Source organism: Somniosus microcephalus, chromosome 14 (genome assembly GCF_052327205.1).
Source record: "Somniosus microcephalus isolate GS21.2 chromosome 14, FLI_Smic_1.0, whole genome shotgun sequence".
NCBI lineage: Eukaryota > Metazoa > Chordata > Chondrichthyes > Squaliformes > Somniosidae > Somniosus > Somniosus microcephalus.
The window spans coordinates 89,355,548-89,380,652 of record NC_141000.1 but is presented as its reverse complement, the minus strand read 5'-3'; the positions used below and the strand labels follow the sequence as shown (position 1 = coordinate 89,380,652).

The 25,105-nt window shown below is 44.6% G+C and overlaps 1 protein-coding gene across 1 annotated transcript; it reads left to right on the top strand.

Annotated features, from left to right (window-relative positions):
* The first annotated feature begins 2,102 nt into the window (after positions 1-2,102).
* On the top strand, positions 2,103-21,281 carry LOC147107683 (immunoglobulin kappa light chain-like). The gene is made up of 5 exons (XM_086006073.1): positions 2,103-2,112; positions 2,663-3,022; positions 6,148-6,453; positions 9,591-9,695; positions 18,365-21,281. The coding sequence occupies exons 1-5, from the start codon at positions 2,103-2,105 to the stop codon at positions 18,502-18,504; spliced, it is 921 nt and encodes a 306-aa protein (XP_085862199.1). The 3' UTR covers positions 18,505-21,281.
* Positions 21,282-25,105: the final 3,824 nt, after the last annotated feature.

Here is a 25,105-nt window from a genome sequence, read left to right as displayed (position 1 = left end):
ATAAGGTGGACAATTTCCTGTTAGCCTACAGAAATGCGACACATGCAGTTACCATCCAGACCCCGGCCATGATGTTCTTTAACCGAAGGTTGAGATCTCGTCTGGATTTGCTCAGACCAAATGTGCGAAGAAATGTTGAGGATAAACAATTCCAGCACATCAATGAGAAGCCGACAAGGAGCTTCAATGTAGGACAACCAGTCTTGGCCCGTGACTACTGAACAGAGAAATGGCAACCCGGAACGATATGCACACGGCAGGGGCCATTAATGTACACAGTGGATGTCGGGGAGAACATTGTGAGATGCCACGTCGACCAGATCTTAGCGTCACAGGAATGAGTCAACCCCATGTCTCGCGTCCCTGGGGATGAACCCGACATACCGGTAGCATCTACCTCAGAAACAGTAGCAGTGGAAACTGATGAAATAACCGACGAAAAGGGGCCAGAATCGCCTCCGCACCAAGAACAAGAACCTCAGGAAAGGCGCTATCCAGAAAGGATCAGGAAGCCGCCCCAAAGACTGAATCTATAAATGGACTATTTCAGTTTAATGTGCATGTTGAAGTGTTAATTGTTATTTGAACATTATGGGTACTGCTAATCTAAAAGGGGAGGAATTGTAGTGTATGTACCTTTAAGAGAGAACTACTTTTACAGCTCCTGTATACTGTAGTACCGGCAGTGACCACACCTGTATATAAGCCTTGAGCATGCCTCTGTACTGTCAGTCTTTAGACTACCCTCCTCCAGTAAACATCTGTTGATTGTTAAGTTACAGCCACCGTGTAGTTATTGGAAAACATCATACTTTAAGAATCACGGATTTAACACCAGGCTGACTTGTTTTTTTCCTCTATATTTAGCTGTGCATCACCCCCTACTATAGCTCCACTCCGTATCCCATCCCCCTGTATAGTTATTTAAACCTCCCCCCCCCGCCCTCCCGAACAGTACTAGCAAACCTCCCCGCAAGGATGTTGGTCCCGTTCTGGTTCAGGTGCAACCCGTCCGACTTGTACAGGTCCCACCTTCCCCAGAAGCAGACCCAGTGATCCAGGAAACTAAAGCCCTCCCTCCTGCACCAACTCTTTAGCCATGCATTCATCTGCTCTATCCTCCTATTCCTATACTCACTAGCACGTGGCACCGGGAGTAATCCAGAGATTACAACCTTTGAGGTGCTGCTTTTTGATCTGCTACCTAGCTCCCTAAATTCTTGTTGCAGGACCTCATCCCTCTTTCTACCCATGTCGTTGGTACCAATGTGAACCACGACCTCTGACTGTTCGCCCTTCCCCTTCAGAATGCCCTGCAGCCGTTCAGTGACATCCTTGACCCTGGCAGCAGGGAGGCAACATACCATCCTTGAGTCACGTCTGGGGCCACAGAAACATCTATCTGTTCCCCTTACAATAGAATCCCCTATCACTATTGCTCTCCCACTCTTTTTTTCTCCCCTCCTGTGCAGCTGAGCCACTCGTCGTGTCACGGACTTGGCTCTTGCTGCATTCCCCTGAGAAACCATCTCCCCCAGCAGTATCCAAAACGGAAAATCTGTCGGAGAGGGAGATGGACCCAGGGGACTCCTGCACTACCTTCCTAGTTCTTTTACTCTGTCTGGCGGTCACCCATTTCCTGTCTGCCTGTGCACTCTTGACCTGCGGTGTGACCACCTCGTTAAACGTGTTATCCACGAAGGTCTCAGCTTCGCAGATGCTCCACGGTGACTCCAGCCGCAGCTCCAGCTCCGAAACACGGATTTCGAGTAACTGCAGCTGGAGACACTTCCTGCACATGTGTTCGCCCTGGACACCTAAAGTGTCCCTGACTTCCCACATAGTACTGGAGGAGCACTCCATGCAGCCGAGCTGCCCTGCCATTTACTCGTAGTGCCACGGACTTGGCTCTTGCTGCATTCCCGAGAATCATTTAACAGACTGCTCAGCGTCTGGTTATTTTTATCTCTGTGATGGGCTTTGGGATGTTTTATTGCATTATAACGATGGTATAAAAGTGCAAGTAGTTGTTCCTGAGAGGGATTTTTGAACTTGTGAAATATATGAAATCATAGCTACGCATTGTTCAAATTTTACCAAATATGTGCCAAGGTAAATCCTATATTTTGCTCCATCTGCACTTTTACATCCAGTTTTGTACATGTGGAGGTATTTTTTTACATTGTCTACCAGTGACACTTATAGCAAAGCCCATTTTTATTCCGTATCATATTGAGTGCATGGAGACATAGATAAGGAGCGAGCAGATACAGGGAAGACAGCAGAGGCCGCAAAGAAAGACAGGCTCTATTATACGGCACAAAACAATGAGCTGAGAACAAGAATCAAAAAAACTACGCAAGGGTAAGCCATGATTTGAAGAAAGGAGGTTATTAAATTTTACAATTTTAGAAATGGGTTTGCACAGATTTCATTTAACAGATTGGTGCTGCGAGGTGTTAAACCATCAATGTATCCAGACAGTTTTACTTCTTTTCAGAGGAAAAGATTCAGATTGGTCTTTTTTACCGACCCAATTAATCCCCTGATTCCCACTGAACTACAAACTATTAACGGAGCTTTACATTCAGCACAGAATATATTCATTGCTGATGGGTGATTGTATATTGTAAATTGTTAATCCTTTCTATGTTTTCTCCAGTGAAAAGCAAAAATCTAACTGTCTCCCAGACACCATCAGAGCTCAGAGTATTGAAGGGGGACAAAGCACAAATAAACTGCTCATACAGTTATACAGAAGAACAGTTGAGGATTACATGGACAAGAAACACCAGTGTACAACCGTTGTGTCAACATATGGAAAATAAAGTTAATTTTACTTCTATCGGGAGTTGTACAGAACGTGCTGACATTACACTGAACCTCTCAACAAACTCTGCATCTTTAATACTCTACAATCTGCATGTACATGACTCCGACATTTACTTCTGTTGGGCTTCTATTGAAATACCTCCCCCTTCACAAACAGCAGTCGGTAAAGGCACGCACCTAACAGTGGAAGGTGAGTTTTACATCTACAACTCAAAAGCACCATGTATTTATCACTCTTCTGATTTTAATAGTTTATACTTCACAACCAGCATTTCTCAATATATTGCAGAACAGAAAGTAGAGAATTAAGAAATAATAATAATAACAACAACAACTTGCAGTTATATAGTGCCTTTAACATAGTAAAACGTCCCAAGGCCCTTCACAGGAGCTCTTTCAAACAAAATTTGACACCGAGTCACATAAGTACTGCGTACAGTTTTGGTCTCCTTATTTAAGGAAGGATATACTTGCATTGGAGGCAGTTCAGAGACGATTCACTAGGTTAATTCCAGAGATGAGGGGGTCAATCAACATAAACAATCGGGATCCAAGAAAAGTGTCAAACTCACACCATATATTCCTTCTTTAAGTAGGTTTAAAGTTTCAAGCCATCTAGCCATCATTCATTCACATTAGGCGCGCCATGTTTAAGTACGTGCAATCGTAGAAGCGTTCAATTCTTAATGTGACTTATACGGATACCATAAAAATGCATTCAAAGAAACAAAAAATACAGAGCTGGTCTCAGTGGGGATAAAAATAATTGCTTAATAAAGCATGAGAAAAATGACTTTCTTGCTGCACTTAGAATTCTGGGCTTAATTCTACACCCATTTTGAAGCAGTGTAATTGCAAGAAATTCATGTCTCTGACTTTAGCTTGTGGGTGGAGCCATTATAATGAGTTGAGATGCGTTCGGGTGCAAGGATCGATAGACGGGTATAAAAGAGTGAGGAAGTTCGGCCATAGTGTAAGAACGGGCGTAAGTTACTTATGTCTGAATTTAACAATCTTTTACAGCAGAAGTGGGTATTGCACTTCGATTGCAGTATTTTTCCAGGACAAATAGACAGAAAATTCCATCCCAATGTGCAAAATGCTCTGTTTAGCATTATTAATCCATTTAACTGTTCAACTGCATGAACTTTTGCTGATCTTTTAAAAGTTGAAAACAGCTGAAAAACCACAAATTTTGGGAGCAAATCACAAAGAATGTATTTGACATGGTGTTGTGAAAGAGCACACTCTACTGAGGGACAGCCATATAGTAATAGCTTAAATAAAAACAGAAAATGCTGGAGATACTCAGCAGGTCAGGCAGCATCTGTAGAGAGAGAAACCGAGTTAACGTTTCAGGTCGATGACCCTTCATCAGAACTGGAAAAAGCTGGAGATGGAACAGGTTTTTAAGCAAGTGCAGGGGCAGGGAAAGGGGGGAGGGGCGGAAAGAACAAAAGGGAGGATCTGTGATAGGATGGAAGGCAGGAGAGATTAAGAGACAAAAGGGATGATGGTGCAAGGCAAAAGGAGATGGTAATGGGAAAAGTTAAGAAACAAAAGATGGCTTAAGTTGTTTAACGTGTTTAGAAATAATTGTGCAACATTTAAGAACAGCTTGTTTTATTTGTTTTATGAGTGTTTATGATCTTTAACTCAAGTGTAAATGGTCAGGCCTAGTAACAAAGAGAGTTGTATCACAAAAGCAAAATACTGCAGGTGCTGGAAATCTGAAATAAAAACAGAAAATGCTGGAAATACTCAGCAGGTCAGGCAGCATCTGTGGAGAGAGAAACCGAGTTAATGTTTCAGGTCGATGACCCATCGTTAGAACTGGAAAAAGCTGGAGATGGAACCGGTTTTTAAGCAAGTGTAGGGGCAGGGAATGGGGAGAGGGGAGGAAAGAACAAAAGGGAAGGTCTGTGATAGGATGGAAGGCAGGAGAGATTAAGAGACAAAAGGGATGGTGCAAGGCAAAAGGAGATGGTAATGGGACAAGTTAAGAAACAAAAGCTGGCTCTAGATGAAGTGTAAATGATAATGGTAGAATGATCGACAGCTGCCATGTGAGAGAGAGAAAAAAAATGAAAAAAAAAAGATAGGGGCAGAGGTTATGGTCTGAAATTGTTGAACTCGATGTGGAGTCCAGAAGGCTGTAAAGTGCCTAATCGAAAGATGAGGTGCTGTTCCTCGAGCTTACGTTGAGCTTCATTGGAACAGTGAATACAAAAGCAAAATACTGCGGATTCTGGAAATCTGAAATAGAAACATAGAAACGTCGAAACATAGAAGATAGGAGCAGGAGTAGGCCATTCGGCCCCTCGAGCCTGTTCCGCCATTTAATGAGATCATGGCTGATCATCCAAATTCAGTACCCTGTCCCTGCTTTCTCTCCATATCCCTTGATCCGTTTAGCCTTAAGAAATATATCTAACTCCTTCTTGAATATATTTAATAAGTTGGCCTCAACTGCCTTCTGTGGTAGAGAATTCCACAGGTTCACCACTCTCTGGGTGAAGAAATTCCTCCTCATCTCAGTCCTAAATGGCTTACCCCTTATCCTTAGACTGTGACCCCTGGTTCTGGACGCCCCCGCCATCGGGAACATCCTTCCTGCATCTAGTTTGTCTAGTCCTGTTAGAATTTTATAAGTTTCAATGAGATCCCCTCTCATTCTTCTAAATTCTAGCAAATATAAGCCTAATCGACCCAATTTCTCTTCATACGTCATTCCTAAGATCCCAGGTATCAGTCTGTAAAAACTGAAAATGCTGGAAATACTCAGCAGGTCAGGCAGCATCTGTGGAGAGAGAAAATACAAAAGCAAAATACTATGGTCACAAAATGTATATGTATTTGGTGCAGGAGTTTGAGTGTGGGGGCGATTTTCAAGTAGCACCCAAACTGTGCAAAGTGAGGCCGGAGCACTCCTGCTCTTCCTGTCCTCCCACCCTTTAAGTGCCACTGATTAGGCTGCTCAGTGCCTGGTATAACTGGGAGAAGTGTTCACAATGCAATCTCCGTCCAATTGTACCTTAAAATTGCACTCGGGGTTCTACAACTGCCATAGGGACCATGATTTGCATGTTTAAGGCGCCTCTTGCCTGTTTCAGACAGGTGGGCAGCTCGCCTCTTTAGAGGCCCCCTCCCTGATTTTCAATTGCTAGCCACCTGTTTTTTTAGGTGAGATACAGATGGTCGGCAGTTGAGAATCGTCCCCTGTGTGTCCTGATCAAGCTCTTGGGAGTATTCAATACAAAATGACAGGCAGCCTGAACAGTAGAGGTCTAATAATATGTTATAATTGATTTTCAGCTCATCCAACAGTCCAGTTAAGAGCAGAGACTCTGCCTTACCCTAATGAAGGTGTACAGCTAGTCTGCTCATCACTGGAGTTCTATCCTGCTAGCATTCAAGTGTCCTGGTTTAAAGATGGACAGTTAATCACCAATGGGACTGAGAATGGGACCCTTTACTCCAACAGAGACGGCTCATTCTCCATCACAAGTTTCTTGAATCTTTCTGTATTTGACTGGAATACAGGTGGAAATTATTCCTGTCAGGTGAACCACTCGACACTGTCTGCACCCATCACTGAACGGATTTCTGTTAGTAACCAAGGTAAGAATGCCCGTGCCTTTTGTTATACAAATCTTTGGACTCTGCAGACCTGAAGTGGTTTAAGTTGTATGATTGCCTTTTTACGATTTGAATAAAATATCTATATGAATGTTGCGCTGGTGCCATGATTAGTTTGGAAGACATTTTCACAAGCAAAGTTGAGACTTTACAATTCAGGCATGCTCATGCTTATCACAATACACAGCTGGCATAGGCAAGCACACGCTCTCTGTGACCTGCAAATGTAACCCCGCTATTCAAGAAAGGAGGGGGAGAGAAAACAGGAAACAACAGGCCAGTTAGCCTGACGTCAGTCGTTGGGAAAATGGTGGAATCCATTATTAAGGAGGTGGTAACAGGGCACTTAGAAAATTATAATATGATTAGACAGCATCAACAAATCGTGTTTAACAAATTTATTAGAGTTTTTGAGAATGTAACTAATAAGGTAGATAAAGGGGAACCAGTGGATGTAGTATATTTGGATTTCCAAAAGGCATTTGATAAGGTAAAAGGTTTCTACACAAGATAAGGGCTCACGGGTTGGGGGTAATATATTAGCATGGATAGAGGATTGGTTAATGGACAGAAAACAGAGAGTAGGGATAAACCGGTCATTTTCCGGTTGGCAGGCTGTAACTAGTGGAGTGCCACAAGGATCAGTGCTTGGGCCTCAGCTATTTATAATCTATATTAATGACCGAGATGAAAAAAGAAAGACTTGCATTTATATAGCACCTTTCATGACCACCGGACGTTTCAAAGCGCTTTACAGTTAATGAAGTACTTTTTGAAGTGAAGTCACTGTTGCAATGTGGGAAACGCGACAGCCAATTTGCACACAGCAAGCTCCCACAAACAGCAATGTGATAATGACCAGATGATCTGTTTTTGTTATGTTGGTTGAGGGATAAATATTTGCCAGGACACCGGGGATAACTCCCCTACTTTTCAAAATAGTGCCATGGAATCTTTTACGTCTACCTGAGAGGGCAGACAGGGCCTCGGTTTAATGTCTCATCCAAAAGACAGCACCTCTGACAGTGCAGCGCTCCCTCGGCACTGCACTGGAGTGTCAGCCTAGCTTTATGTGTTCAAGTCCCTGGAGTGGAACTTGAACCCACAACCTTCTGACTCAGAGGCAAGTGCGCTACTAACTGAACCACAGCGCCCTAAGTTAGGAGTGTAGCGCTTGATTTAGTGCTCCAAGAGAGAAGTAGAGCACTAAATCAAGCGCCACACTCCTAACTTAGGGCACTAACCTCAGAGAGTGGGGCGCTACCGGCAGAGCAATAAAGAAAGTCATGCGCCGTCCAAACAGGGCAGGGAAAGGGGGGGAGGGAGGAAAGAACAAAAAGGAAAGGCCTGTGATAGGGTGGAGGGCAAGAGAGATTAAATGACAAAAGGGATGATAGTGCAAGGCAAAAGGAGATGGTAATGGGACAAGTTAAGAAACAAAAGATGACTCAGGATGAGTTGTAAATGACAATGGCAGAATCATCAACAGCTGCCATGTGAGAGAGAAAAGAAAACATGGGGGCCGAGGTTATAGTCTGAAATTGTTGAATTCGATGTTGAGTCCAGAAGGCTGTAAAGTGCCTAATCGAAAGATGAGGTGCTGTTCCTTGAGCTTACGTTGAACTTCATTGGAACAGTGTAAGAGGCCAAGGATGGAGAGGTCAGAGTGGGAGTGGAGCGGAGAATTAAAGTGACAGGCAACCGGAAGCCCAGGGTCACACTAACGGACTGAACGGAGGTGTCCCGCAAAGTGGTCACCCAATCTGCGTTTAGTCTCCCCAGTGTAGAGGAGACCGCATTGTGAGCAGCGAATACAGTATATTAAATTGTAAGAAGTACAAGTGAATCGCTGTTTCACCTGGAAGGAATGTTTGGAGTCCTGGACAGTGGGAAAGGAGGAAGTGAAAGGGCATGTGTTGCATCACCTGCGTTTGCATGGGAAGGCGCCGTGGGAAGGGGAAGGGGTGTTGGGGGTGATAGAGGAGTGGACCAGGGTGTTGCGGAGGGAGCAGTCCCTTCAGAATGCTGAAGGGGGGGGAGGGGAAGATGTGTTTAGTAGTGGGATCACGCTGGACGTAGCAGAAATGGTGGAGGATGATCTATTGAATGTGGAGGCTGGTGGGGTGAAAGGTGAGGACAAGGGGAACCCTATCATGGTCTGGGAGGGAGGGGACGGGGTAAGAGCAGAAGTGCGGGAAATGGAACGGACACGGTCGAGGGTCATGTTAACCACAGTAGAGGGGAATCCTCAGTTGAGGAGAAAGGAAGACATATTGGAGGCACTAGTATGGAAGGTGGCATCGTCAGAACAGATGTGGCGGAGATGGAGAAACTGGGAGAATGGAATAGAGTCCTTACAGGGAGCGGGGTGGGAGGAAGTGCAGTCCCGGTAGCTGTGGGAGTCAGTGGGCTTATAGTGGAAGTTTGTCGATAGCCTATCCCCAGAAATGGAGACAGAGAAATCAAGGAAGTGAAGGGAAGAGTTGGAGATGGATTATGTGAAGGTGAGGGAAGGGTGGAAATTGGAAGCAAAGTATATGAAATTTTCTAGTTCTGGGCAAGAGCAGGAAACGGCACCGATACAGTCATCGATGTACTGGAAAAAGAGGTGAGGGAGGGGACCTGAATAGGACTGGAACAAAGATTGTTTCACATATCCCACGAAAAGGCAGGCATAGCTAGGGCTCATGCGGGTCCCCAGAGCAACACCTTTAATCTGGAGGAAGTGAGTGGAGTCAAAGTAGAAGTTGTTCAATGTGAGAACAAGTTCAGCCAGGCGGAGGAGGGTGGTGGTGGATGGGGACTGGTTGGGCTTCTGTTGAAGGAAGAAGTGGAGGGCCCTCAGGCTGTCCTGGTGGGGGATAGAGGTGTAGAGGGATTGGACGTCCATAGTGAAAAGGAGATGGTTGGGGCCAGGAAACTGGAAACTGCTAAAGTGGCGGAGGGCATCGGAACCTTATAAATTATGTTTGCCAAACTGATCACATCATCTTCATGGTTGTGGGCAGGTGAGCTTATTTAATAGTTAAATTTTTTTTAAAGTTTGAAGTCTTAAGTCTTGCTTTGTGGTATGTAATCCCACACAGCTATTAATGCATGGCCTCAATAATTCTCAACAGGTCCTGCCAGTGATAAGCTATCGTGGATAATACCGACTGCTAGCAGTCTAATTGTGCTGATGGTGTTTCTGGTAGTTGCAATACTTTGTACATGTTCAATTTCAAGTAAGTACTCATGTTTTCTAGATTTCAATGTAACTTTATTTTTAATCAAAAAAAAACCTCTTGTTGTAAGCACATTTGGAGTTTTATGTTACGCTCAGAGTTGTATGGCCAAGGTTTATGCTATGAAGTGGAACACACAAGTCTAATGGCACAGATTGTCTGATTAAGACAGTCCAGTGCTGTGAACTCTTCTAACTGAATTCACTGGCTCTCCAGAGCTGGCAGAGACTGAAGATTGTATAAGCCATTTATGAACTGATTTGTAATTTGCAAATGCATTTTTCTGGGATTGTCGGCAAACGAGTTGAGCACTCAAATATCTGACTCTGATAAGGAGTACTAGAATATATATTTGAATATTTACCCTTCTGTCCTTGCAAATGACCACCCCATCTCCAATTTCCCTCTCCTCGCCAAAGTACTTGAACATGTTGTCGCCTCCCAAATCCGTGACCATCTTTCCCACAACCCAGTTTGAATCTCTCCAATCAGATTTGCGTCCTGGCATAGCATTGAAATGGCTCTAACAAAATCTACAAATTATATTCTATGTGACCGTGACTGTGGTGCATTGTCTCTCCTGTGTCAGTCATAGCTCAATGCTAATACTCTCGCTTCTGAGTCTGAAGGTTGTGGGTTCAAGTCCCACTCCAGAGACTTGAAGCACAAAATCTAGGCTGACACGACAGTGCAGTACTGAGAGAGTGCTGCACCGTCGGAGGTGCTGTCTTTTGGATGAGACGTTAAACCGAGGCCCTGACTGCCATCTCAGGTGAACATAAAAGCTTCCACGGCACTTTTTCGAAGAAGAGCACAGGAGTTCTCCCCAGTGTACTGGCCAATATTTATCCCTCAACCAATATTACTAAAACACAGATTATCTGGTCACTATCACATTCCTGTATGAGGGAGCTTGCTGTGCACAAATTGGCTGCCGCGTTTCACACATTATAACATTTGAAAAATATTTAATTGGCTATAAAGTGCTTTTGGATATCCTGAGGCCGTGAAAGGCACTATAAAAATGCAAGTCTTTTTTTCTCCTTATCCTCTTCGATCTCTGTGCAGTCTTTGACAAAGTCGCCCACACCATCCTCTTTCATTGCCCAGCTCAGTGGGACTACCCTCGCTTAGTTCCACTCTTATCTATCTGATCATAGCCAGAGCATCTCTTGCACTTAAATCCCTTTATGGCATTGCTCTTCCCTATCTCTATAGCTTCCTCCAGCTCTACAGCCCCTCCACTCCCTGAACTCTCCTTTCCTCTGATTCTGGCCTGTTGTGCATCTCCCCTCCCTTCGCCCCACTATTGGCAGCCGTGGCTTCAGCCGCCTAGGTCCCACAGTTTGGAATCTCTTCTGTAACCCCTGCCACTCTCCATCTTTGTCTCCTCCTTTAAGACCCTCCTTATAACTCACCTTTTTGAATAAGTTTTTGATTACCCCTCCTAATATCTCTTTCTTTGACTCAGCATTCATTTTTTCTTTACGTCTCTGTGAAACATCTTGGGGCATTTTTTCTATGTTAAAGGCAACTGAATGGCTCGCTAGGCCACTTCAAAGGGCATTAATTGTTCCTACTATCCAAAAGACCCAGATATATGGCTCAGACAGTTAAGTCAATGCATAATGAGGTGGGTGAGGTGGGAGGAGACCCTTTTATTAATGGACAGCATACTCAATTATTCAAACTGGGATCACTGTTCTTTGCATCTCTATTTGGTCAACTTTTCACCACACATCCCTCACTAAGATAGTCTCTGAACCCTCCAGTTCCTCCTTGATAAACAGGCTAACCAGTCCCTGTCCACCACCACCCCCCTGTACCTGGCTGAACTTGTTATCACTTTGAGCAACCTCTGTTTTAGCAGATTTCACCTGAATTGTTAACTTGTGTCTTCTCTCCATATATGCTGACTGACCTGCTGAATTCCAGCATTTTCAGAGTTCCATAATTTACAGTTTTTGCTTTTTATTTTCTTTTAACACCACTCACCTCCTCCAGATGAATGGTGATGTTATGGGAATCTACATGAATCCCAGCTAGGCCTGTCTTTTTGTAGAATATATTCTTTGTTCCCATTCCTACTCAGGCACCCTTCCTGACCTTTTCCTCCAATATATTGATGACTTTGACGATGCTGCTACCTGCTCTCTCTCTCCTTCTCAAGGATTTCATTTACCAAGATTCCAATTCCTCATTCCTCACTGTTACATGCTCCATCTCTGACTCCCTTCTTGGACTGTTTTGTCACCACCTCAAATAGTTTTCTATTAAGCAGTTTGCAGGTCAGTCAACCTATTTACTTCCCCTGTGTCATTTATTGATTCTCTCCCTCTTTCTCTTTTTCCATCTGAATTTTCTAACCGTACTAAGCTGTCCGTTATCTTTCAGTCTGCCCTTCTGGTGAAGGGTGCACACCAGAAACATCATAACCTGTCTTTCCTCTTTACAGATGTTGATTGTCTTACTGCATATTTACAGCATTTCATGTTTTTGTTTCAGATTTCTAGTTATTGCAGTTTTTCTTCTTCTTTTGCTATTCAGTACTGTGCTTGTACACTACACTACACAATTGAATTGATCTAACTTTCATTTTAAAACAAACTCTCCATACCACAGTTGACATTATTTGCCTGCTGCATCTTTTAGAAACATAGAAAAATAGGAGCAGGAGTAGGCCATTCGGCCCTTCGAGCCGAATATGACCATGGCTGATCCTCTATCTCAACAACATATTCCCGCTCTCTCCCCATACCCCTTGATGACTTTTGTGTCTAGAAACCTACCATCTTCTTAAATATATTCAGTGACTTGGCCTCCACAGCCTTCTGTGGTAGAGTATTCCACAGGTTCACTAGCCCTCTGAGTGAAGAAATTTCTCCTCATCTCAGTCCTAAATGTCCTACCCTGTATCCTGAGACCCCTCGTTCTAGACCCCCCAGCCAGGGGAAACATCCTCCCTGCATCCAGACTGTCTAGCCCTGTCAGAATTTTGTACGTTTCAATGAGATCCCCTCTCATTCTTCTAAACTCTAGTGAATACAGGCCTAGTCAACCCAATCTCTCCTCATACGACAGTCCTGCCATCCCAGGAATCAGTCTGGTGAACCTTTGTTGCACTCCCTCTATGGCAAGGAGACCAAAACTGCACACAGTACTCCAGGTGTGGTCTCACCAAGGCCCTGTATAACTGTAGTAAGACATCCTTGCTCCTGTACTCAAATCCTCTTGCAATGAAGGCCAACATAGCATTTGCCTTAGAGTCATAGGGGGAAAAATTCAGTTGGTTGCGCCACTCGTTAGTGCCTTAAGAGGGCGCTAAGCGGGGCGCAAACCAACTAGCGCCTGGGCGCGGCACTGCCCACGCCTCCAGCAAATCTCAGCGGGAGGTTAGTGGTGGTGCTAACCAATAGCGCTGCGCCACTGGCGATGACGTCATCGGTGTGCGCAGCGCCCCGCTCACGCCCTGGCCGCAATCTTCGGGAGCGCTCCCTGATTTACCGTCGGACGCTATGTCCGACAGGGTCAGGGTGGCGTACCTGCGGCCGGGGAGGTGCAAATTAAAGGCGAGGTGCGGGGCGGCCATTTTTGTTGTTGGCCACCTGCCAGCACCTGCCTGCGCTCCCGTCCCCGGCCTCCGGAACCCCCTCGCCCCCCGTGGAGTGCCGGCTGCGCTCCAAGAGCCCGGCACTTCTCTTGGGTGCCGGGCTCTTTTGTCTGCACTCCTGATCCCCAGGGGCCCAACTGGGCCCCAGATCGCGCTGCACAAGGCCCCTCCCCTTTAAGAAGGGGAGGAAGGCCTGCAATACCGCAGTGCGACGTGCCGCAGCGTGTGGCGCTGCGGCACGTCGCGCCAAGATATTCACTCGCAGCGCCCCAAAAGGGAGGTGGGGCGCCTCCAGTAGCGCCCCGCTTCCCTTTGCGGCGCAACCGACCAATTTCCGGCGAGGGGGCGCTAATTTTTCCGGGCGAAGTTAGCGCCCCAAACGGGGCTATATTGAATTTCTCCCCCATAAAGTCATAGGGCTGGATTTTCATTGAGGAGTTGGGTAGGAGGCGGGACTACAAATTTCGGGGTTGTAGTCCCGCCTCCATCAAGTTCTAGCCAACCCACGCGATTTTGACTTGATTGACCTTGTTGAGCCCGCCCAGCGGGCTCAGCAGGCCAATTAAAGGCCACCCGGCAACAGGTGATGTCACAGATTGATATTTCATCTATCAAGACCTTTTGACAGATGAAATATCAGTGTTTCACAGCGGTTTGAAGCTGTCAAACATTGACAATCTGTACTCCAGGTTAATTCCTTCCTCTCAGGCTGATTTAGAGATCTCCCCAGAACAGAAAGCTGAATGCTGCAATTTTTGACAGCTCGCCGCCATTCTGCTTTCTGTGCCGGTGAGATGAGGGACTCCCGAGACCTGAAGGAAGGAAGGTTGTAAAGGTAAAGGTATGTAAAACTTCTTTAAACACTTTACACACACCAAACACACTTACCTTTGCACTCATGCACCCATCACTCACCTGAACACCGGACATCTCGACCCCTCCAAGCCCTTCATCCCGACGGTCCGCCTCCTCTAACTTGGCGTGGTTTGGAGCCGTCGGGAATCCCACACTTCAACATTAAAAATAGGGACTAGGCTAAAAACTGCCTGTTAATTACCTGTTAACAGGCAGTTAATTGGCACTAATCCCCTTCCCGCCTCGGGGAGGCAGGTCCCAGTACGGGTCGGGTACCCGCCTCCTTTGAAACTGGCATGGAGGCGGGTTGGGGGCGGGATGGGTTCATGCCTCCCGATTTCGGGATTTTAACCCCCCACACGCCTCCAATCCCACCTCCACGGCCCAATGAAAATCCTGCCCATAGAGTTATACAGCACAGAAAGAGGCCCTTCGGCCCATCATGTCTGCACCGGCCATCTAATCCTATTTTCCAGCACTTGGTCTGTAGCCTTGTATGCTATGGCGTTTCAAGTGCTCATCTAAATGCTTCTTGAATGTTGTGAGGGTTCCTGCCTCTACCACCCTTTCAGGCAGTGAGTTTAAGATTCCAACCACCCTCTGGGTGAAAAAGTTTTTCTCAAAACCCCTCTAAACTTCCTGCCCCTTATCTTGAAACTATGCCCCCTGGTTATTGACCCCTCTACTAAGGGGAAAAGTTCCTTTCTATCTACCCTATCTATGCCCCTCATAATTTTGTACACCTCAATCAGGTCCCCCCTCAGCCTTCTCTGCTCTAAGGAAAACAACCCCAGCCTGTCCAGTCTCTCTTCATAGCTGAAGCGCTCCAGCCCAGGTAACATCCTTCTAAATCTCCTCTGCACCCTCTCCAATGCAATCACATCCTTCCTAAAGTGTGGTGACCAGAACTGCACACAGTATTCCAGCTATGGCCTAACTAGCGTTTTGTACAGCTCCATCATAACCTCCCTGCTCTTATATTCTATGCCTCGGCTAATGAAGGCAAGTATCCCATATGCCTTTTTAACCACCGTATCGACCTGTCCTGCTGCCTTCAGGGATCTATGTACATGCACACCAAGATAGGGATTAGGCTAAAAAATGCCTGTTAACTACCTGTTTGGCACTAATCCATGCCTCTGATCCTCTGTCCTTCCTATGGTCCTACCATTCATTATGTATTCCCTTGCCTTGTTAGTCCTCCCAAAATGCATCACCTCACACTTTTCAGGGTTAAATTCCATTTGCCACTGTTCTGCCCATCTAACCAACCCATCTATATCGTCCTGTAGCCTAAGGCTTCCCTCCTCGCTATTTACCACTCCATCAATTTTCGTGTCGTCTGCGAACTTACTGATCATACCTCTTACATTCATATCTAAATCATTAATGTACACTACAAACAGCAAAGGACCTAGCACCGATCCCTGTGGTACACCAGTGGACACAGGCTTCCAGTCACAAAAATAACCTTCGACCACCACCCTCTGCCTCCTGCCACTAAGCCAATTTTGGATCCAATGTGCCAAATTGCCCTGGATCCCATGGGCTCTTACCTTCTTGACCAGTCTCCCATGTGGGACTTTGTCAAAAGCCTTACTGAAGTCCATGTAGACTACATCAACTGCACTACCCTCGTCCACACACCTAGTCACCCCCTTGAAAAATTCAATCAAATTGGTTAGACATGATCTCCCCCTGACAAAGCCATGCTGACTATCCTTGATTAATCCTTGCCTCTCCAAGTGGAGACTAATTCTGTCCCTCAGAATTTTTTCCAATAATCTCCCTACCACTAATGTTAGGCTCACTGGCCTGTAATTCCCTGGTTTATCCCTACTACCCTTCTTGTATAATGGTACTACTTTAGCTGTTCTCCAGTCCTCTAGCACCTCCCCTGTGGCTAGAGAGATTCTGAAAATTTGTGTCAGAGCTCCTGCAATCTCCTCCCTTGCCTCATACAGCAACCTGGGATACATTTCGTCTGGGGATTTATCCACTTTTAAGCCCGCTAAAACCATTAGTACCTCCTCCCTCTCGATACTAATTTGTTCAACTATATCACAATCCCCCTGCCTGATTTCTATGCCAGCATCGTCCTTCTCCACAGTGAACACAGATGTAAAATATTCATTTAAAACCTCACCTACATCTTCTGGCTCTGCACACAGATTGCCACTTTGGTCCCTAATGGGCCCTACTCTTTCCCTGGTTATCCTCTTGCCCTTAATATACTTATAAAACACCTTGGGACTTTCCTTTATTTTGCCTGCCACTGTTTTCTCATGCCTCCTCTTCGCTCTCCTAATTTCTTTTTTAAGTACCCCCCTGCACTTTCTATACTCCTCTAAGGCTTCCACTGTTTTTAGTCCTTTGTATCTGCCAAAAGCCTCCCTTTTTTTCCTAATCCATTCTTGTATATCCCTTGACATCCAGGGTTGCCTGGGCTTGTTGGTCCCACCCTTGACCTTTACGGGAACATATTGGCGTTGTACTCTCTCTATTTCCTTTCTGAAAGACTCCCACTGCTCTGATGTGGATTTTCCTACAAGTAGCTGATCCCAGTCCACTTCGGCCAGATCCTGCCTTATCATATTAAAATCGGCCTTCCCCCAATTTAGAACTTTTATTTCTGGTCCATCTTTGTCCTTTTGCATGACTACCTTAAATCTCACCGAATTATGGTCACTGTCACCAAAATGCTCTCCTACTGACACTTCTACCACTTGCCCGGCTACATTCCCTAGAATTACGTCCAGTACCGCCCCCTCTCTTGCAGGACTTTCTACATGCTGGCTCAAAAAGCTCTCCTGGATGCCTTTTAAGAATTCCGCACCCTCTAAGCCTTTCACACTCTGACTATTCCAGTTAATATTGGGGAAGTTGAAATCTCCTACTATTACTACCCTATTATTTCTACACTTCTCTGAGATTTGCCTACATATCTGTTCCTCTATCTCCCCCTGACTATTTGGGGGCCTATAGTACACTCTCAGCAAAGTGCTTGGCCCCTTTTTGTTTTTTAAGTTCTACCCATATGGCCTCATTAGAGGAACCTGCTAAGATATCATCCCTCCTTACAGCAGTAATTGACTCCTTGATTAATATTGCAACACCCCCTCCTCTTTTACCCCCCCCCCCCTCTGTCTCGCCTGAAGAATCTATACCCCGGAATATTGAGCTGCCAGTCCTGCCAGTCCTGCCCCTCCCTCAACCATGTCTCTGTGATAGCAACAATATCATACTCCCATGTGTTCATCAATACCTTCAATTCATCTGCCTTACTCGCAAGACTCCTTGCATTAAAATAAATGCCATCCAGCCTTGCCATACTCTCTTGTGCCATTACATATCTGCTCTGCCTTCCAGGCTGACTTGTTTTTTTCCTCTATATTTGGCTGTGCATCACCCCCTACTATAGCTCCACTCCGTATCCCATCCCCCTGTATAGTTAGTTCCCACATAGCACAGGAGGAGCACTCCACACTGCCGAGCTGCCCTGCCATGTCCTACCCTTAATTTACTCCCTTTACATTCTTTAAATGAAAGAATATTAAATACACTCGGGACCTTACTTCCCTTTAAACACTACTTACTCTAGAGACCTTACTTTTACTTTAACGACTGAACTGTAGAAATACTCACCAGGTCCTACTTACCAATCAGCTCCTTCCCTGGTTGTGACGTCACTTTAGCGGTTCCGCAGTTGTTGTTGTTTGACTGCTCCCACTCTCGGACTCTTTCCTTGGTGTAAAGTAAGAACCAATTCCTACAGGGTGAAAAGTTAGGAAAAACAAAGGCGAAGCAAGGGAGCTCCTCCTTCCACTCCTCACCTAACTCCCCGACTCACCCAAATCGCAGCACACTGTTTAAACCTAACTGCTTGCTGCACCTGCATGTTTGCTTTCAGTGACCTGGTGTACATGGACACCCAGGTCCCTTTGTACATCAACATTTCCCAATCTATCACCATTAAAATAATACTCTGCCTTTCTGTTTTTCCTACCACAGTGGATAACTTCACATTTACCCACGTTATACTGCATCTGCCATGTATTTGTTCATTCACTCAACTTGTCTAAATTGCCTTGAAGCCTCTTTGCATCCTCCTCACAACACCACCTAGTTTCGTGTCGTTAGCAATGGGTTGGGTTCTTTTGTTTACTGAACTCCTCTAAGAATTGTCCTGTTTGATTTGTTGCAGAAAAAAAGGTTTCATCATCAAGGAGAACAGCCATGCCTGAAAGAGAACAAAATGCGAGAGACCCAGCGAGAGAGCAATCTAACAATGATAATAATATCATCTACTCACTGCTTGGCCAAGAGCACCCTTACGATATATGAACTGACTATCTGTTTAATCAAAGGCTGTCTGCTCAGTCTATCATATTACTTGAAATGTTCAGAAGCTCCTATACTTCACTTTGAGAAAATTTGAACTTTCTCACCTTGTAGGACCATAACCAATGCTTTACGCTTTACACATTTTGTGCTGTTTTACAAATTCTTACAGGTGATGTCAGCAAATTATTACTTCAATAATTATTATCAGGCAGCTGTTTTATGCTTTGACACAGAATGAATAGTCACCTTGTGGGAATGCCATCTTAAGGCAATTTTACCTTGAAAGAATATTGTTGATGGCAAATGAACAGTTCTGTTATCGTAAAAGAGGAGACCCTCAGAGTTCCAATGGCATCACAGACCCTGAGCTGCCATCAAATTAGGTGTTAGCTCCTCATATTGTAAGGCTAATTTTTGTGATCATAAAAGCACGCAGTCACACACAGATGGCTCTACACCAATTCCTGACATAAAAGTTTAAATAAATATTTCTTTTAAACAAGTAAACAAAATAACCAGTCATCCAGATCCAAGTGATGAAATGTACAAACTTTCTAAAAAATCTTTTAACATGTGATTTACAACTTGTGTCAAGAGATGGGCACACACGAAGCATTAAAAGTAGCCTCTAATGGGCCATGATTTTGAGAGACGCCAAGAGCAACAGTAAATAAGAGAGACGGTGCACAGAGCTCACAAGTCTCCATTTGAGCTACGCTCTCCCAAGACTCCAAATTAAAAGCATAAGTGCTTTCAGTCTTTCAAATGCGTACAACTGAATTATGATTGCTGATAATCTGCTGTCATCCCTTCCTCCTGATAATACTATACCTGACATTGAATGCCATATACCTTCAAATCCTGTGGCATTACATTTACTTTTGCACAATTATGACTTGAAAGAGGTAATTGTTCTCTACAAATCCGTCCAAATTCAAATGAGATTGTGATGGAGAATATTGAGGTGCTCCACTGCCTGACTGGAATTTCTCATCTCCCATTGGAACTGCCACTGCCTGCTCCTTCCTGCCCACCATGGGGGGGGAGGGCGTGGCCTAGCATTCCAATGGATTTCCCTGCTCTGTGCCACGCTTACTGCCACTTCCCAGGAGGTGACGTATGGAGGTGGCTGTAGGCCCAGAGAAGTGGCGGTAAATACCCAAATGGAGGAAAGGGGCGTTATAGTGGCCTCCTCTTCTGAATTATACATCAAGCACCAGATCGCAAGGGATTCGGGGACCGCATGTGGCCACAGTCTGTAGTTTGGACAGCTTTGTCTTAGCTCCCTTAGTCTTAAAACCCAATCTTCGTGTCACTTTACAAATTCTCAATTTACCTTTAATTCTACTCTTTTCCACCTTGGTTACTACACTCCAAAAGTACTTCATTGGCTGTAAAGCACTTTGAGATGTCCGATAGTCATGAAAGGCGCCTTATACAGTAAATGTAAATGTTTCTTTTTCTTTCTTGGTACTGCTCTGTGTGATAAAAGCAGAAATTTTGTCCTACAAGAAATAAGAAAAAGTTATGTGCTATACTTACTTTATGGAACATGAAATACAGGGGTAAATGTGCTCTAGAAATAACTAGAGTTAAGATGGAAACTATCTTTCTCTATTAAGCTACAAGAAGGAGGCCAGACCACAGCTATCTGTGAGACTGGAGGCAGGTTCTTTGTTCTGTTGATAAGCCAGAATGTGGAAACTTTATCCTTGATGATTAGATTAGCTATGCTTATTTCTTTAGAGCTGGGATATATACTGCAGACGATATTCAATATCTTCAGTTCAGTGATTAATTTCAGAAATCAGTATTTTAGTTAGATCCAGTTTCTGGACTTGACTTTCAGACTCAGTACAAGGGGCAGGAATATCACCTCACCCACATGCAAGCATCACATTGAAAGGTCTATGAAAGACTGTTTCCTCCAAAGTCTTACAGATGAAAAGGAGTAAAATTTATAATTTTTAAATAGACCTCCCTCAGGTGCTCCAGACACATTGATCTAAAAATTTGGCCATATAGCGCCCAGTCTTTGGGTGAAAGTGGTTCTACTAAGCCCCCAATATGGTGGGCAGGAAGTGCACACATATATGTGCTGCCCGTCATATGGGAAATGATAAAAAATCGTCTGAAATAGGTGTTAGGCACTTTGCATATGCAAATAAGGGGCCTACCGCCTGTTTGTGGCCCCAGTGCAAGATTGGTTTGTCTGAAGTCAATGGAAATAAAAATCAGGAGAGATGTAACACTGGCTGCCAATTTGCTATCAGCCATTTTACACTATCGCTCAAAGTCAAAGCCGTGCCCCATTAAAGAGGTAAAAGTCCCTAAAGGAAGGAAGTTGGCTTTTTAAGACATTAAATTAGAAATGTAGCAGAACAAATACCAATGAGACTTCAATAACTTGGAGTCCAAAGATATGCAGGTTAGGATGATTGGCTATGATAAATTGACCCTTAGTGTTAGGGGGATTAAATACGTGGGGTTACAGGGATAGGGTGGGATATGTGTTGGTGTTGGTGTAGGGGTTATGGGGATCGGGTGGGATATGTGTCGGTGCAGGCTCGATGGGCCGAAATGGCCTCTATCTGCACTGTGGGGTTTCTGTGATTCTGTGATTCTGTGATTCATTATGAATGTGCTTTTTATTATCTCACTGTTGAATATGTGTCACAGGAAATGCATTTAGGGTTCAACAATAAATCAAAGTTCAAACCTGTTGCTCACTGTCAGGTGCTTTTTACATTTCAATGTACAGGACTGGTCTATGTTAAAAATATTTCATATTAAAATGAAATAACAAAATGTGAACACATGATTTGCCATAATGGTTTGCATCTCCTTTCTTTTAAAACTTCACCACATCACTTGTCAATAGGTGTGTACTGATAGCCTTTAAATCAGTTTATAATATCATTACATTCATCTCTATGTCTATAGACTTTGCACCCATTGAACAATTAGATTACTGTTACTTATTGATAAGTATTCCCTGTCATTGCTGATTTCCTGTAAATGATGCACAAAGAATGTTCAGCTTTCCACAAGTTGTGGCATTTCTTAAATATGAATCATAGAAACATAGAAGATAGGAGCAGGAGTGGGCCATTCGGCCCCTCGAGCCTGCTCCGCCATTTAATGAGATCATGGCTGATCATCCAATTTCAGTACCCTGTCCCTGCTTTCTCCCCATATCCCTTGATCCTTTTAGCCTTAAGAAATATATCCAACTCCTTCTTGAATATATTTAATGAATTGGCCTCTACTGCCTTCTGTGGTAGAGAATTTCACAGGTTCACCACTCTCTGGGTGAAGAAATTCCTCCTCATCTCTGTCCTAAATGTCTTACCCCTTATCCTTAGACTGTGACCCCTGGTTCTGGACTCCCCGACCATCGTGAACATCCTTCCTGCGTCTAGTCTGTCTAGTCCTGTTAGAATTTTATAAGTTTCAATGAGATCCCCTCTCATTCTTCTAAACTCCAGCGAGTACAAGCCCAATCGACCCAATCTCTCCTCATACGTCATTCCTGCCATCCCAGGTATCAGCCTGGTGAATCTTCGCTGCACTCCTTCCATGGCAAGAACATCCTTCCTCAAATAAGGCGACCAAAACTGCACACAATACTCAAGATGTGGTCTCACCAAGGCCCTGTACAACTGCAGCAAGACATCCTTGTTCCTGTACTCAAACCCTCTCGCTATGAAGGCCAACATAACATTTGCCTTCTTAACCGTGGAACTTTACATATTATTTTACTCAATCATATCTTGCATTATGCCAGGCACAGCTTTATTGATAAGGATACCAAGATACTCATTTACTGTATGAAGAGAAAAGAGGGTAGAATTTCCAATCAACATGGTTCACATCTGAATGCTTAACACCCTTGTATTACCTTCTCTTGACAAGAAAATTGTTTATCGAACATGTATAATTTATGGATCTTTTTCAACACTGCAAAGAGAAAAATTACGTTAAATTTAATGACCGTTCTTTTTAACTGCTTTACATGCCAATGTTTCCCCTTTAAATTGTGACATTGAGATTAGAGCTGGCAGAGGTGGGTGAAACGGATGCAGGGCGCTGTGAGATCCCATCTTATTTTATTCATTCTTCAGGATGTGGGCATCGGTGGCAAGGCCGTCATTTATTGTCGATCCCTAGTTGCCCTTGAGAAGGTGGTGGTAGGCCTTTTTATTGAATCACTGCAGTCCAGGTGATGAAGGCGCTCCTACAATGCTGCTAGGTATGGAGTTCCAAGATTTTGACCCAGCGACAATGAAGGAACTGACTTCAGTTTTACTACGGCTCCTTCGGTGCCACAATCGCTTGAATGCTGCCTTGATGTCAAGGGCAGTCACTCTCATTTCACCTCTGGAATTCAGCTCTTTTGTCTATGTTTGGACCAAGGTTGTAATGATGCCTGGAGCCAAGTGATCCTGCCGGAACACAAACTGGGCATTAGTGAACAGGTTATTGGTGAATAAGTGTCACTTGATATCTCTGTTGATGACCCCGTCCATCATTTTGCTGATGATTGGAAGTAGGCTGATAGGTCGGTAATTGTTTAGGTTAGATCTGTCCTGCTTATTGTGGACAGGAGATACATGTACAATTTACCATATACTCGGGTAGAAGTAGCTGTACTGGAAAAGCTTAGCTAGGGGTGCAGCTAGCTCTGGAGCACAGGTCTTCAGCACTACTGCTGGGATATTGTCAGGCCCTGTTGCCTGGCATCTGTGATAGTGAGGACCTCAGGAGGAGATCGAGAAGGATTATCCATTCGGCACTTCTGGCTGAAATTGGTTGCAAACACAATTGTCTTTTACATAGAAACATAGAAGATAGGAGCAGGAGTAGACCATTCAGCCCTTCGAGCCTGCTCCGCCATTCAATGAGATCATGGCTGATCATCCAAATTCAGTACCCTGTCTCTGCCTTCTCCCCATATCCCTTGATCCCTTTAGCCTTAAGAAATATATCCAACTCTTTCTTGAATATATTTAATGAACTGGCCTCCACCCCCCTCTGTGGCAGAGAATTCCACAGATTCACCACTCTCTGGGTGAAGAAATTCCTCCTCATTTCAGTCCTAAATGGCTTACTCCTTATCCTTAGACTATGACCCTGGTTCTGGACTCCCCGGCCATCAGAAACATCCTTCCTGCATCTAGTCCGTCCAGGCCTGACAGAATTTTATAGGTTTCGATGAGATCCCCTCTCAATCTTCTAAACTCCAGTGAGTATAAGCCCAATCGACACAATCTCTCCTCATATGTCATTCCTGCCATCCCAGGTATCAGCCTGGTGAATCTTCGCTGCACTCCCTCCATGGCAAGTACGTCCTTCCTCAGGTAAAGCGACCAAAACTGCACACAATACTCAAGGTGCGGTCTCACCAAGGCCCTGTACAACTGTAGCAAGACATCCTTGTTCCTGTACTCGAACCCTCTTGCTACGAAGGCCAACATACCATTTGCCTTCTTAACCGCCTGCTGCACCTGCATGCTTACCTTCAGTGACTGGTGCACAAGAACACCCAGGTCTCTTTGCACTTCCCCTTCTCCCAATCTATTGCCATTCAAATAATAATCTGCCTTCCTGTTTTTGCCACCAAAGTGAATAACCTCACATTTATCCACATTACAGTGCATTTGCCATGTTTCTGCCCAATCACCCAACCTGTCCAAATCGTACTGGAGTTTACGACATCCTCCTCACAGCATACCCTCCCACCCAGCTTTGTGTCGTCTGCAAATTTGGAGATAGTACATCCAATTCCCTCGTCCAGATCATTAATATATATTGTGAACAGCTGGGGTCCTAGGACCGATCCTTGCGGTACCCAACTAGTCACTGCCTGCCACTCGGAAAACGACCCGTTTATTCCAGCTCTTTGCTTTCTGTCCGCCAACCAGTTCTCTATCCATGTCAATACCTTGCCCCCAATCCCATGTGCCTTAATTTTGCACGCTAATCTCTTATGTGGGACCTTATCGAAAGCCTTCTGAAAGTCCAAATACACCACATCCACTGGTTCTCCCTTATCTATTTTAACAGTTACATCCTCAAAAAATTCCAGTAGATTAGTCAAGCATGATTTACCTTTTGTAAATCCATGTTGACTTCATCCGATCCTGTCACTGCTTTCCAAGTGCTCTGCTATTACATCTTTTAAAATGGACTCTAGCATTTTCCCCACTACCGGTCTATAATTCCCCGCTTTTTCTCTACCACCTTTTCTGAATAGTGGGGTAACATTAGCTACCCTCCAATCCATGGGTACTGTTCCAGAGTCTATCGAGTTCTGGAAGATGACCAGCAATGCATCTACTATTTCTAGGGCCACTTCCTTAAGTACCCTGGGATGTAGATTATCAGGCCCTGGGGATTTATCGGCCTTCAGTCCCATCAATTTTCCTAACACCATTTCCCTACAAATACTGATTTCTTTCAGTTCCACCCTTTCATCAAACCCCATGTTCCCCGGCATCTCTGGGACATTATTTGTGTCCTCCTTTGTGAAGACAGAACCAAAATATGTATTTAGTTGGTCTGCCATTCCTTTGTTCCCCAATATAAATTCCCCTGATTC